This window comes from Paroedura picta, chromosome 3 (genome assembly GCF_049243985.1).
Source record: "Paroedura picta isolate Pp20150507F chromosome 3, Ppicta_v3.0, whole genome shotgun sequence".
NCBI lineage: Eukaryota > Metazoa > Chordata > Lepidosauria > Squamata > Gekkonidae > Paroedura > Paroedura picta.
The window spans coordinates 45,245,282-45,260,926 of record NC_135371.1 but is presented as its reverse complement, the minus strand read 5'-3'; the positions used below and the strand labels follow the sequence as shown (position 1 = coordinate 45,260,926).

The following is a 15,645-nucleotide window of genomic DNA, read 5'->3' as shown; positions in this document are numbered from 1 at the left end:
AAAGGCATGCATCTAAAACCAGTTATATAGTTTATTTCTTTAAATCATTATTGCATGTTTTCAATACATGCATACATATTTAAAAAAAAAAACATACATTAAATACATACATACAATTAAATGGGTTAAATGCCCATGTAGTGTATGAGGTCATCTTAGTTTAGATTAAAATAAAGGACTTTTGTTTATGAAACTTCTAAGTACCATCAGGCCTTTGAAATTCTTGTTGAACTTTTATGAATGAGAGAGGTACATACGAGGGTAAGTGGGACAATGATCTACTCATAAATAGCTTTGCTCACTTTTATTCACACCCTTTCCCAGGAGGCAGAGGTTCATGGCAAAGTTATTAAACTACTTGTCTTTGCTAATAGCTGGAGCTTAGGCCTCAAGCAGAATGTGCTAAATGAGCAAGTGGCTCACTCTCCTTGATAAACTGCATGGCACACTATGCTTGAAGACTCCAAGCACTGCCAGGCAGAGCTGGTTTAGCAACTAAGCAAAGCAAAGTCAGATTTAAGGCACCAGACAGATAGGAGTGTCATGGGAGAAGGTATGCACATTGCCACACACTGCCATCCTGAAAGCCAGTTTGGTGTAATGGTTAGGAGTGCGGACTTCTAATCTGGCATGCCAGGTTCGATTCTGCGCTCCCCCACATGCAACCAGCTGGGTGACCTTGGGCTCACCACAGCACTGATAAAACTGTTCTGACCAAGCAGTGATATCAGGGCTCAGCCTCACCCACCTCACAGGGTGTCTGTTGTTGGGAGAGGAAAGGGAAGACAACTGTAAACCGCTTTGAGCCTCCTTCGGGTAGAGAAAAGTGGCATATAAGAACCAACTCTTCTTCTTCTATATTGTGGCTTCTGCAGCTTACCTAGCATGGAAGGAGCAGGACTGCCACCATCTGGGTTTGGAAATCCCTAGAGATTTGGGGTTGGAGGCTGCGGAAGTTAGAGTTTGGGGGAGATTAAGTTCAGCAGGGATGTGATGATATGGAGTCTACTCCCTTTACCAGCCATTTTTTTTCCAGGGGAGCTACTTTTATTATAGAAAACAGACATTCCATAATTCCAGAACTGCTACCAAAAAAGAACAGATTTGCACTGTGACTGTTTTAGACAGTTCATAGGGAGAGATCAACCAGGAACTAACACTCGGAGGATGTGAATTGATGAATTGGCCAGGCTCATAATAGGAGAAACAGTCCTTCAAATAAACTGTCTCTAGATTGCATAGAACTTTACATCTCAGAGTTTTCAACTTGAATTGGGTCTGGAAGCATACTGGAAAATGGCATAGCTATTACAAGATCCCATATACATGCTGTATATATTAACTATAGTGTGCCTTTCTAATAGGGACTCAAGGCAGATTACACAGTGTAAGTCAAGACAATAAACAGGATGTGATATGCAATAAACAATGAAATAGGGTTTGGATTATAGAAATATGGAATCCACCAGAATTCTGAAAACAGAACTGAAGCAGTGTATAAGTATTAACACAATGCATTAAACAATGCAAACATTACATAGTAGGTTCCTACTTACAGTAAAAGGCAGTACAAGCTATGAACAGTAGTACAGATTGGTATTCCCCAACCACGAGGCCGCGGTCCGGTACCAGGCTGTGGAGGCCTCGGTACCGGGCCGCAACAGGGGGGAGGGAGGCGCAGGCGCCCGCGTGCCAGCAGGTGCACACACGCCAGCAGGTGCATCTTCCTCCCCCCTGCGGTGCTCACTCGCTGCGCCGGGAGCAATCTCCGCCTCCCGGCGCAGTGTGCACCATGCTGTGGGAGGGAGGCACGGGCACCAACGGGCATTTGTAGGCACCTGTGAGCCTGCACCCACAAATGTGCTGGCGCAGACTTGCCGCACCGGTGCGTTTGCACCAGCACCCACACCTCCCCCCCCGCAGCTCGGCACTTGCTGCACCAGGAGGCGGCTGATCACTCCTGGTGCAGCGAGCGCTGTGCCATGGGGGGAAGGGAGGTGTGCCTGCTGGTTTGCGGGTGCCAGTGCGCCGGTGCCCGCCCCTTCCTCTCCCCCCTGGTCCCCGGGCCTCCCCCTCCACCCTGGTCCCCAGCCCGAAAAAGGTTGGGGACCACTGGTATAGATCACAGTTCTTAACCCTTTACCCAAGTAACTTTCTGAACCATTTTGTCACAGTACATTCCTATTACCTGGGTAGAAAAACCCTCCGGAATAATTCAATTTTGCTTAGTTTGTGGAAAGCCAGGATGTAGGAGCCTTGCTGACTTCATCAGACAGGCGGGGCACAATGGAGAATGTAAATGTTCAGGCCGTTGTTGATTTTGCCATTTGCAGGATGGCATCTGCAGAAGCCTTTGCTCAGAGAGCCAGAGCGGTGTAGCGATTAGGACGGCGGCCTCTAATCTGGAGAGCCAGGTCTGATTCCCTGCTCTAAGGTATTAACAATAAGAATAAGGGTTTGTCCAGAGATATTTAAACGAAATATTTAAAATATATTAAAAAGAAATGGCTATGCAAATAATGGCTTGAAGTATAATATACAATTTCTGCAAGTACTGTACAGAGTCTTTTCCGTCAATACATTGCTTGAAGTGTTCACAAAAACATCAAGATGATATGACTTTTCTCAATTGATAATTCATATAAAAAGAAATTTTGTCCATATACTTCAAGAAGACCTTTCAAAAATATACAGAGTTTCATTCGCAGCTTAGTCTACACTTATCCCTCAGGCTTCTGTGATAGTCACATCTTGATTTCAATCTTGACTTCAAACAATAAATTGCAGGGAAAGATATTGGACAACGACACCTTCAGAAATTATTATGTTATTATGGTTATACTTCAATCAATTATTTGCATAGGCATTTCTTTTAGTGCATGACTCCCTGCTCCTCCATGTGCAACCAGCTGGGTGACCTTGGGCCAGTCACAGCCCTGTTTGAGCTGTTCTCACAGAACAGTTCTGTCAGAGCTTTCTCAGCTCCACCTACCTCACAGGATGTCTGTTGTGGGGAAAGGAAGGGAAGGCAGTCATGCAGGCAGGTTAATTCCATTTTTTACACAAGGAAGCTCCAGGAGGTTCACATCTGTAGCAGAATGTTGTGGGTAAACACTTCCTGAAAGCACTGAATCTAAGTCTGATAATTCATGAGTAAAACGGCTGGAGAAAATCTTCTGAGGTTTATCAAATTAATAGCTGTTTTGTCCTTTATCATTTTACATAAGCATATTTATCTAATTCATCCCAGCAATTTGATATCAGCCGTTCCAGCATAGTCCATATTAAAATGATAACTCAGTTGCGCCTATTAGCACAATACTCGCTTTCAGAGATAATGATGGTATCCATTGGTTCATGCATGCAAGGGAGGATAGTAGCTTCAGTATATGAAGCACAACCTGGTCATTGACTGCAAAGGTTATTTTGACTGCAATTGTTCATGGAATCAAGCACTAATTTAAAAATGCAGCACTAAGCAAATCTTGTCATACTCTCTATTTTTATTCCTGTAGGGAGAATCTGAACATCATTTTTTAGTGTAAAGCTAAGAAGTAATGGGTAAACATGTTTCATTCTGATAATCAGTTGCTTACAAATAGGCAGAAACTTGGAGTCGGTTCACATATCTTTTAAGTGACTGTCACAGATTTCAGAGTAAACAGCTCAGTCAAATCGTTCCTGAAGAGGAGCTATTTATTGCCTTCTGTCTCTTTAATTTTTTTTTAACTTCACACTTTTTAAAGTACAAAGCTTCCATTGGGGTTCTTCAAATCTTTACAACTCTAGCAAGTTGGTGTCAAAAAAGTTACTCAAAGCATGCTGCAGGAGAGATCTATAGGGCAAAAATAGGAGTCCTGGAGACTTTCCTCAAAGTTCCAAGGAGGCCACATTACCATCCTAACTACTTCCTGTGGAAGTCACAGTTGTATCAACATCCTGCTGTTTTGTTTGTATTTAATTTGGGATATGACTCTCTATGCTCTCAGCATGGATTCTACAATTAAATGAAAGCACACCACAGGTTGTAAAATCCAACCAAGTGTTCTATTTATCAAAGAGTAGGTTTTGCTGAGACACTCTATATACCTGTTTACTGAAAGAGTACATAAATACATTCAAGAACAAAAAAATTCTTGCCACAAAGCAGTATTTGCTGCTGAAATAATTTATATCAGTTTTCTTCACCAAATGCATGCCGAACTCTCCAAATGATCATTTACCCAGATCAAAACACAATTATAATTCCCAGAGTGTTGGCAGAAGTATATAGAGCTTTGTGTCGGAACAAAGGAAATCATTTGTAGAATATATATCCTTGTTTTCTAAAAAGAAAAAAAGAAAAAAAAGAACCCCCACATTTTAAAAAGTTATACAATCTAGAGCTGTCAGTTCATGGGGTGAAATAGGATACTTTCCATTATGAGATCAGTTTCATTGCCGTCACAAAAAAGGCTATATTGGGAAGCCCATGCATCAGTAGCAGCTAAAGTACATATATATGCACACAGGGCAATATTCAATAAACTTATCGATGTTGAATAAATGGGGGTGGGGCGGGGGTTGTGGTCAATAAACCAAGCTGCATATATTAAAGTCATGGTGGGAGGAAGAAAAATGGAGCAATGCTTCTGGCTGATGTTTCCCCCCCCCCTTTGTACATATAAGCTAACTTAGGAAAGATACTGAGAGAGTGCATCAAGGTAATTTCACAACACACTAGTGTTATGAAGGTGTGTTTCTGTGATTCACACCAGTGCATTTGTGTACTTTTTAAAGGCTGACAATCACATGAGCAAGACCTAATCACCTATCACAGGTCTTTTTCAAGACCACTAAAGGAACCTGTTGTAGTGTTGCCAGTTTCTATCTGAGGCCAGAATTACAACTGATCTCCAGACTATAGAGCTCAGAAAATGGCAAATTTGAAGGGTGAATGGCATCACATCCCCACTGAGGTCCCTCCCCTTCCCAAACTCTACTCTCCTCAAGAACCGACCCCAAATCTTCAGAAGTTTTCCAAGCCAGATATGGCAACCCTATTGGCCTTGTCCGCATGGTTGTGTGCCATTAAATGTTGTAAATGCTGTAAATGAACCCATGGGACACAGCTTGGATCTAAAATTTGGTTTCTGTTAACAAGACCCACAAGAGCAACATTTTGAGGAAATGAGGGCTGCAATGGGATAAGGAGGGCAAAAATGTTCTATTCAGCTTACCAAAAAGCCAATTATAGGCAACAGTTACAGGTAAGTGCAACTCTGTTTTTATCATTGTGGTACCTGAACAGTCCCAAATGGAGAGTAGTGAGCTGACTTACCAAGTCTACAAAGATGCATGTGAGTTCTTACAGACTTGAATAGAGTTTATAGCATTATTCTTCCTACTGCTACATCTCTTGTGGCATCAATAATCCTAGAATACTGTCTGGTGAAGGGGCACAAGGATAAGTACATTGTAGCCTTGTAGAATAAGTCTATGGTCTGTCCCTTGCTTAAGAAACCATCTCTTGATCCACAGGACCTGACCAGCTACTGTCCAATCTCACATCTTGCATTTCTAAATAAGGTGATTGAGAAGGTTGCTGTGGATCAGCTCCTAGCTTTCTTGGAGGAAGCTTCGGCGCTTGATTCATATCAGTCTGGCTTCCATCCTGGCCATAGGGTGGAGATGGTGCTGGCTGCCTTGATGGAAGATCTCCGTCACCAGTTGAATAGGGGCGAGTCAGACATTCTAGTAATGTCTGTCAGCTGCATTTGATGTGGTCAACCACAAGCTCTTGGCCCACCGCCTTGCTGGGACCAGGATTCATGTGACAGCTCTTCAGTGGCTGCTCTCCTTACTATGAAATTAGACACAGTGGGGGAAGAGTTGTCACACCCCTTTCAACTATCTTGTGGAGTTCCTCAGGGAGCGATCCTCTCCCCCATGCTCTTTAACATCTTTATGCACCGTCCAGCTGGTCTGGAGCTTTGGGCTGGGTTGTCATCAGTATGCTGATGACACCCATCTCAGTCTTCTCATGGACGGCCGTCCAGACTCTCCCCCGGATACATTTGCCAATTGTTTGGAAGATGTAGCTGGGCAGTTCAGGCAGAATCACCTGAAACTCAACCTCTCCAAGATGGAGGTCCTGTGGCTGTGAAGGAAGGGGGCATCCCAGGAAGCGTGATTTCCCAAGCTGGCTGGGGTGCAACTTAACATCTCACCCTGTGCTAGGAACCTAGGAGTGAGCTTCAACACGTCCCTCACTATGGAGGCACAAGAGTAATGCAGCTGGCATATTTCCATATTTGCCAGCCGACCTGTCCCTGGAATATCTGGCCACAGTGATCCATGTGATGGTCACCCCCAGGATTGACTTCTGTGACTCACTCTACGCAGGCCTGCCCTTGTCTTTGATCCAGAAATTGCAGCTGGTACAAAATGCAGCTGTTAGGATCCTCACAGGAACATCTTGGAGGGCCCATATCCAGCCAGTGCAAAGGCAGCTTCATTGGTTCCTGGTTTTGGCCCACAGTTCTGGTGTTTTGCTTCACAGTTCTGGTGTTCACCTTTAAGGCCCTTCGCAGTATTGGACCCACATATCTACCTGTTGCCTTATACTCCCTGCGGGGCCTTGCACTCAATGGATAGTAATCAGTTGATAATTCCTGGCCCATGGGAAATTTGCCTGACCTCAACCAGGGCCAGGGCCTTCTCGGTCCTGGCCCTGATCTGGGGGAATGAGCTCCCAGAAGAGCTGAGGGTCCTGTAGGAGCTTTTGCAGTTCCACAGGGCCTGTAAGATGGAGCTCTTCTGCCAGGTCTTTGGATGAGATCAGGGTATGGAAGATCTAGGGGCCCCTCCATATTTGAGAACATATTCAAGAACAACTCATATTTGGGATAATCGGCACCATGGGAATTCTACCCTGAAGTGCTAGGCAGGGAGGAGGTTGGGTTATTTATTAATTATTTTACTTCTTGTTGTCAGACTATGTTGAGGTTTTAAAGGTTTTTATCGTAATCGTAATCTGACACGAGCTGATTTTTTCAATAGCAGTGGGAAATAAATCAAACAAACAAATAAAAATAATTGAGAAACCACAGCAAAATGTGGCTCAAGTGACTTCAGTAGAATGAGTGTGACGCTATAGAGGACAGTTAACTTGTTTATAGCACAGCTTGATGTAGGTGATTATCCATCTAAAAATAACCAAGAATGTTGTTTTCATGCTAACCTGGTGTAGGGTGCAAGTATTCATGGGCTCACATGGTTTGCCTGAGAGTTACAGTAGAAACAATAAGCTCCACTGAAAAACTGGGGACTGAACCAGGGGATATTGGTTTAATAATTCTTCTTAAGAATTAAGAATTATCTTCTTAAGAATAACTTTCACTTTCTTTGGGGGAATAATGATTTTCCCACAGTGTGTGTGTGGAAGCAGGCTATGGCTATTAAATGGAACCTAATGAAGGTAGATGATAGTTTCCCTTGATCTAGGTTTAGAAGGTACTTGAAATCATTCTCTAAGGTAGCGATCCCCAACCTGTGGGCTGCGGACCACATGTGGTCCTTCGACTAATTGGAGGTGGGCCCCGATGGACGCCTTCTCCCCCGCCCCCCGGCCCTTTACTTCATCCCCCCCAGCCCTTCACTTCATTGTTGTGGTGTGTCTGTATCTTATTTTGAAGGGATGTTTAAACATTACCATAACGATCAGAGAGTGTTAGGGCAGTGGTTGAGAGTAGAGGAGTAAACTACCCCCCCCCACGGGCCTCAGTAAAAGGCGTTGAGTGGTCCCCGGTGAGTGGTCCCCAGCATTGAGTGGTCCCCGGTGATAAAAAGGTTGGGGACCACTGCTCTAAGGGACATGAGACAGGGTCCAAGTGTTGATTTTTGTACCATGAGCAAAAGCATTTCCATTTGGCAGACCATTTGGTCATTGCATGAGCCATGGTACCAAATGTAGGCTGCAGACGGACTGGGAGGTAAGGCTCTTGGAGTCTTGATAGCAAACTAGGGTTTCCTTGCATGGCTATTTTGCAGTTTATTGTTCACTAGTGCTATATATTTATTAATATTAGCATGAAAACTGAAACACAAAGTTATTAAGTTTTAACTAAAGTCAGGTTCCTGTGTGCGGTTATGGGGAGCTGGGAAGTAGTCTGAAACTTTGAGAGCCACTGTCTTATAAATTGCCTCCATTTAAAAAAAAGGTTTGTTATGATAACTGAAGCAGTTGTCTTCAGCCTGACAATTGATTATACACAATAAATTAAGATGAATCTTAGCAATATAAGGCAAAGAAGGCTAGAAAAGAAAGCTAGATTCAAAACTTCGACATAATGTAAGCATAGGAAATCATAATGAAAGCTCTTAAGTACACAATGCATGCATATCTGATATAAGCCAACAGTCACAATAATAAAATGGAAAATATCGAAAACCTAATGACAAATGAAATTGCACATAGCCATAACAAAATTTTCTTTTTGTTGTGGTTTATTTGTGTTACATATGAATATCATAATTATTATCCTAATAATCAAAATTGTTCTAAACCAATTCATATCTGGCAGTATCCATTTTCTGACTTCTTTTTAGATAACACATTGTAGTAGTTAAAACTGGATATTTGTAGGCTGGCAAGTTATTAAAAATAAACTGAATACATTTCCCATCAAAAAAATTATAAATCTTAGAGAAGGAAAAAACTATCCCTCAGCCATAGTTGCCACCTCTCTGTATTTGATACCATTTGAGACCCAGGGTGGTATAGTGGTTAGGGTTTCACATGAAGATCTATGAAACCCAAGTTCAAATATCCACTCTACCACAGTAGCTTGCTGAATAATCTTGGACCAGTTTCAGACCATTTCCACACTAGTGGTTTAGTTTGGATTTGCATCTTTAAAGGGCCAACTTTTTGATCCATTTCCGCATTGCACACCCAAATGCCCTCTCACTGCGCATATAGGAAATTTCTACTTACAGCGATTTCATCTGCCAAAGTGAAAGCAGCAACCATCTGGGTGATGACTGCTGCAAGCATGATAGCACATTCCCAAAGGCCTGACTAAATCACTCTCAAGCCCCTGATTATGCACATGGATTCAACAGCACCCCATGTCAGTAGGCAAAGGAAATACTAAGGTCCATTCTGCACAAGTTTAATGTAGCAGGAGTGTGGCAAATTGTAATCGCTACTAATATGCAGTTATGCACAACGTCGTACACAATCTACCAAACTCCTGAAACAGTCCCACTAAAAGCGCTTCGTTGTAGCGCTTCCAGGGAAATCCCAAAAAGTGGATTCACCCTCTGGAAAGCGCTACACTCTTGCAAACAATCTGCAACAGTTTCGAAAAAGTTCTGTGCATTACCATTGATGCGGTTTCAGCAAAGTCCCTCCCCCTGGCTGTCTCTTCTGAACTTCTGGTGAAGCGATCGCCATTTTTTTTCTCGGAGCGAGCGGAGAGCAATGAACTGGCGAGCTTTCATTCACCCAGCGAGGCTTCTCGGACTGCAGTCCCTCCACAGAGCTGCTTTAAAGCTCCCCTCAAGTCACTAAGCACAACACAGCCCCGTTTGCCAGTTCCCTTTATTTTCAGCCAAAAATCGCACCCGTGCACGGTGTGTGTGTGTGTGTGTGTGTGTGTGTGTGTGTGTTTTTCACTCGGGGGAGCATGGCAATGATGAAATGGCAGCTCACACGCCAGCTGCCAGCTGGATGGGTCTCTACGTTAGGAGGAAGCAAGGAATCAAGGAATCAAGGCATATTCGTTGCAACGTGTGTTTTTCTTTCTTTTTTTAAAAAAAAACTGTTCTTAAAGGCAAAGGGGCTTTTCTGGAGCATGGTAACAACCGCCCATTGGCTGCTCGTTTGATTCATGGCCAGGGGCGGGACAAAGCACGGAAAAAATCGCTTCCTTTCTAGCGATTTTTGCTGAGACCGGAAACCTGTGGGAAACGATTGAAACGCAACTGGATTCCACTACAAAGGCGGGTATGCGTTACACCGAATTTCACTATTTAAAATTCCATTTTATCTTTCCGAAAGCAATTTGCCACATTGAACCTTGTGTGGAATGGACATAAGATGCTTCAGATGTCAACCTACTGACACGGGGTGCTGTTGAACCCATGTGCACAATCAGGGGCTCAAGAGTGATTTGGCCAGGCAGTCAGTGTGATCAGCCAGCCACTCAAGAGCATGCTGTCATGCCCCAAGCAGCCATTGCCCAGATGATCCTGTTGCTTTCACTGTTTCTAGGTATTTTAAAAAGCGGTCGTACATTACACTGCAGCAACACTGTAAAAAAAAAACTAGTTTTTTTTTAATCCCACCCAGTATACCTGGGGGGAAGGGGGAAGGTGATCAAGGACACAGAATGGTGGGATGAAGGGGCACAATGAAAAGAAAGGTGCAAGCAGGCATCATTTTGCAAAACAAAAGAAAATCGGGGGGGGGGACGGAAAGGTAGCAAAGCATCATGGTCAGCTGCCTCCTTCCGACTCTCAATGTGGAAAACATATGGTGAATTTCAGCCTGAGAAATGAGGGGAGGAAAGCCCAAATGCAAACAGCAAAGTGTCATCTCGCAGCATCCAATCAAAATGCAAAGCAAAGCTAAAATAAATTTGTAAACAGTCTCAGCCTAATTCATATCCCAGGGTTCTTCTGGGAAATTAAAATGAAGGAGGAAAGAATGTTGAAAGCATCTTTGGGTCCCCATTATGGAGAAAGATGGGTTATAAATGAAGTAAATAATAAAGCTGAAAACAGGAGAGCAGATAAAAGGAAGTAGGAAAAGGGGAGAAGATACAGGGGCTGCCAGGAGAAAAGAGAAAATATTGTGGTGAGGGGAATAAAAGGAATAATTAATAGACTCCTTCCTTTATGGGTTCCCTGCTCGTTTTAACAAATTTCATATTCGCTCTTAGTAGCGCTAATTAAGCATCATCTAATTCCCATGCAAAGAACAGTAAAATTTCAAAAAACCCTTAACCACATTTAGAACTACATTCAACCACAGTGCCATCCATTTTCCCTCCTCTGCGACTGTCAACAATAGTTCTTCAGCCAGAGGCAGCATTTTTTATTCAAAAAGCAGGTGTACACACCATCACTAGCAAGATGGAAGGCAGACATGCCCTTTGAACAAAATAGTTCATTATAGAGACTTCTAACATCAGCTTGAGAGATATTTGGAGGGGAAACCTTTGCTGCTGTGCTACTCATCCCTGACAAGACACCTGGGGTCCACTACAGTAGATGTTTTCTCCCTGGATGCAGGAGCTCTGGGGAATTGCATCAAACACAGGAAACCCCCAGGAACAGCATTTCAGGAGCCATTTTGGACCGCAGTGGTAGGAGGAGGTAAATTAAGTTCTATAGCTGGAAATCCTTCTGTCTGCAAAAATGGTCCAATGGATCCAAGCCATTTATTACAAATTAAAATTAAAATAATCAATAAATGTGGAGCTAGTTCAGCCTTCTGAAGCTGGCTTTGAACATACGTTTCTTGTGCCTTCTAATGGTACAGGCAAGCTAGTTTTGCAGCTAAGAGGAATAGCAAAAACAGTTTGTGATATGGATCAGGGAAAGGGCCATGACTCCGATTAATCAAGCCAAACTCTTACTGGGTGATTACTGGCTTTGAGCACTATAATGAAGCTCTTTGGATGCTAGGCAGAAAAATGAATGTCAACGTTTATTGTTTTTAGCCATAGAATCCAGTTTACATGAGCGCATTCTAACTAGAGGGAAAGCAGATAAGAAAATATAAACTAAATATGCTTTATTTATGATATTCATTACTGCTATTTATCCACTAACCCTCATGTTCTCATCTATATAGTTGGTAGTGACAATTATCCAAGTTTCAACATAGCTAACATCTAAATATAATTTAAAAATCACTTTTTATATGTGCAATATTCTTCATCATAAAATTATTTATATAGAATTATTACTTTATGCAGACAAGGATAATTTCTTAATTATCTGTTATTATTCCTTCTTTTAGACATAAATTCCATCAACATCAAAATTGTGTCACAAATATATCATAGTATATAACTACTCTGATGGTGGAAGACAAAACTGATTAAGTTATATTGCTCTCTTCTTTTTTCAGTTTCTTAAGTATGGGCATGGCAATAGTATGGGATGATCCTAAGATTTCACAAATTATACTTTGTCATTTTTGCAGCTTTGTATAGAAAATGGTACTTTTAAAAATCATTAAAACTTTTAACTAGCACAAAAAAGGAGAAAATGAAAGCAAAAATAAGCATGCATCTAGAATATCAAAATGTACTCACTTCATTTCCAGTATCTCTTCTAGCTGTTTTCTTCGTTCTATTCTTAAATTGGCCAGATGTGCTTCTTTTTCAGCCAGAGACTGCTGGGTTGAGCTAAGGCGTGCTTTGGTGGCATCTAGTTCTTGTCTGGTCTTATCCAGGGCATTCCTTAGTTCTTCTAACTAAAAATCAGAGATTAATTAAGTGGTCACCATGGCCATTTACAAATGAACAACCAGTCTACTACTGATTGGATTGACATTGTTTTTGTTAGACAATGTTAAAAATAGTTCAAGTGGGTATTTCTGCAGTAATTTCAAGTAACAGAAAGTTGCTTTTATTTCTTTGTTACTGTAGACCATGTGCTATAAACACCATCTTGTATCTACAAATACATATGCTTATGGCAGTGAAGTGATATTGGAGAAGAAAGCAGCAGTTCCCTGGCTGATTTACTAGGTAGGATAGGGGTGATGTGTTTGTTATATGTACATACATATGGTTTCCCAATTTTGAAATTGTCCCATTTTAACAAAAGTCAGTAATGCCTTCCTCAGCAAATTAAAGTACCTGTCAACTCAATTATGTTTTAATATTTTAAAAGCTGCGAACAAATTCCTGGACTGGACTCTGAAAGAACATAACCTTGACAACTAAAATATTTCCTGGGGACAGCAAATGGTAAACTTGGCATCAACACAATCCTCAGACTTTTCTGTGGTGGTGTCAGGTGCAGCAGTGAGGAACAGGTAAAGCTGTATGATGATGATGATGATGTAGATGTCATCCATTCAGTTGTGTCTGACCCTCGGCAATTCTATAGGAAAGTCTTTGCCATGCACCCCTGTCTCTGACTGCTTCTTTTAGTTGGTTCATGGTCATCCCTGTGTCGGCTTTGATCGTGTAAAACCAGCGGATCCTTTGGCGACTACGTTTCCTTTTCCCGTTGACCATGCCGAGCATTAATGATTTTTCTAGCAAGTTTGATCGCATGATGTGTCCAAAGTAAGTGAGCTTTAGCTGTAATATCTTCCCTTCTAACAATATAGTTGGTTTGCTCCTGTATGAAAACTGTATGAAAGAGTTCAAAATCACAACAGGGGTCAGGAGCCAGAGATGAGCAAGAAATCGGCGGATCTAACAGAAGTGAGGTCAGGGCCAGAAGTCAGGAATCAACAAGGCAACCCGGTCCATGGCCGTGGCAAGCAAAAAGGTCAAACAGGCAGGAGAGAAGAACCAGAAACCGTAGAGTCAGCACAGTGTTCACACTACAGATGAGTTTCTCAGAATGAATGAATTTGTTTGGAAGAAGCAGTTCTACATTTTCTCCCCAGTCTTCCTTGCAACTTAAGTACTTTTAGGTAGGGTGGGAGAAACTTGAATTCAAAAGATGCATACCTGAAGACACATATCTTCCAACCCAGCTCTTCCACCCTACTTTGGAAACTGTGCAAAAAAAAAGCAAGCAAACCTATGGCTTCAAGTCTGTACACTGTACTCCTCTGCAATTATTTGTTGACATCATGAAGGGAGCGTATATGTAAAGCTCTTCGTTTCCATAAGTTGTGGTTTGGATTTTAGAGTGTATGATTAAAAAAAAAACACAATTTACTTGCATACCTCTGGGTCTCTCTATCCAGAATGCAGCAACCCTGCTGGTCTGTCATTTCCTCCCTTTCCCTACATAACAGATCTGTACACTGGAGTGGAGATACTTTGATAATGAGGGAGAGGGTATTATTTAGACCTTGCTTTCAAAATTATGTCCATTCCAACCTTCATAGTAATCCTCTTATGGTATAGGAGAGTATGCTATGAAGAAAATTCTCTTAGATGGAAAACAATTAGGCTTGTGCTTTTTCTGTGGAATCCCTTTAGATAAACCATGCAAGTAGAGCAAAGCAGCTCTTTAGTACAGTGCTGTCAGGCTGGCCTCTCTGGTTAACGTCAATAGCACTACGTATAAAAGGTGACTAAAGTGTGTACAAATGTTGATCTTTGGAGAAGGCATGCCTAGAATCATACACACATCTACTATTTCATCTCCCAGGTCAACTGAAGGGAGAGAGGGCAAACTGGGAGTGCTCTTGCCAAAATCAGATTCTTAGCACAAAGCAACTTCTCCATTTCCTTTTATCCATTACAGTGAAGCATAAAAGCAAGGGATGCTTAGCCAACTAGAAGTTGTGAGTAAGAAAGGAGACATGCTGTTACAAGATTATTGAAAGTTCTGGGGATCTTTTTGCTTGATATTGCTGTTACACATTAAAATGTATTTATTGACAATAAAGAAAGGTTCAGGTGCGGTGCAATTCACAACAGATACAATGTGATATGTTGGTTTCAGTTAAAAATAAAATGATAGCTACAAGCCAAGTAAGGTTTTTAAAACTACGTCTTTGAGGGATGTACATTTTTATTTAGCAGTATTACTGTAAAGTGTGGCCAGAAGAGATTGATATTAATGCAATCCCTGCCCCTCTTATTTTTTCTTAAAGCAGTTTTGCTATAAAGCTATCTAGATTGTTGCTAGGTAATAGTTGCAAACAGACTCAGAATGAAGACAGCAGACAGAAATAAGTGAAGGACTAAATGGACTCATAACTTTATATTACAGAAAGGATCTGACCTTCTCTACCTAAGCATCTGTCCAAACTGGCCAACTCCACCTTGACTCTGACTAATCATGTGTACTGTTCATACTCCATTTGGGAACCTAGTTAAAATTTGTATTGTGTAGTTTGGCAGAGCAAACTACACAATACACATTTTAATTAGGTTCCCAAATGGACAGATAACTTGCTCCAAGGCAGTTTTAGCTTAGGAAAATGTTGAGAAGGGGAACTGAATTGGGCCCCTCAAACCCTGAGCAGAAAAGAGAAGAAAAAACTTCAACCCTGAAAAAAATAAGTCACCAAGAAGGCTGACAAAAAGCCTGATAACAGACTAAATACTAATTGGTGACATATGTTAAATTAATAACATGACAAATAGAAATAAAATGTTCAATTAAAACCAAACATGTTACGGCCATAAAGCCGTCTTCAGTGGTACACATTATTAAAATACACACTATAAAGTAAAATTATTCAAAATACAAAATACAGCATTTCTTACCTAAGTTTAAAAACACTCACAAGCAGTAGGGCCAGTTCATCCTTAATATTTCACTCCCTTATATATTTGGGATACAGTTTCCTGGGAGGAGACTGTCTGGGGCCCTGCCTGTTCTGGTCCATCCTGATTGGCCCTCCCCCTCCAGTTCCCACCCACCCTCCTTGCCTGCTAGAAGCCTTGTAGCTGCGACCTCCATTGTCGCCCATGAGGAGAGAGGCAGTGATAGGGATTTGTGGTC

General features: G+C 41.8%; 1 protein-coding gene across 2 annotated transcripts in view; it reads right to left on the bottom strand.

Annotated features, from left to right (window-relative positions):
- The window catches only part of ERC2 (ELKS/RAB6-interacting/CAST family member 2), an 819,922-nt gene that overhangs the window by 310,884 nt on the left and 493,393 nt on the right, over window positions 1-15,645 (bottom strand). For both annotated transcript variants that reach the window (XM_077325500.1, XM_077325499.1), the window contains exon 15: window positions 12,312-12,472. In XM_077325500.1, the coding sequence (XP_077181615.1) occupies window positions 12,312-12,472 (161 nt within the window). The remainder of the gene's footprint in view (window positions 1-12,311; window positions 12,473-15,645) is intronic.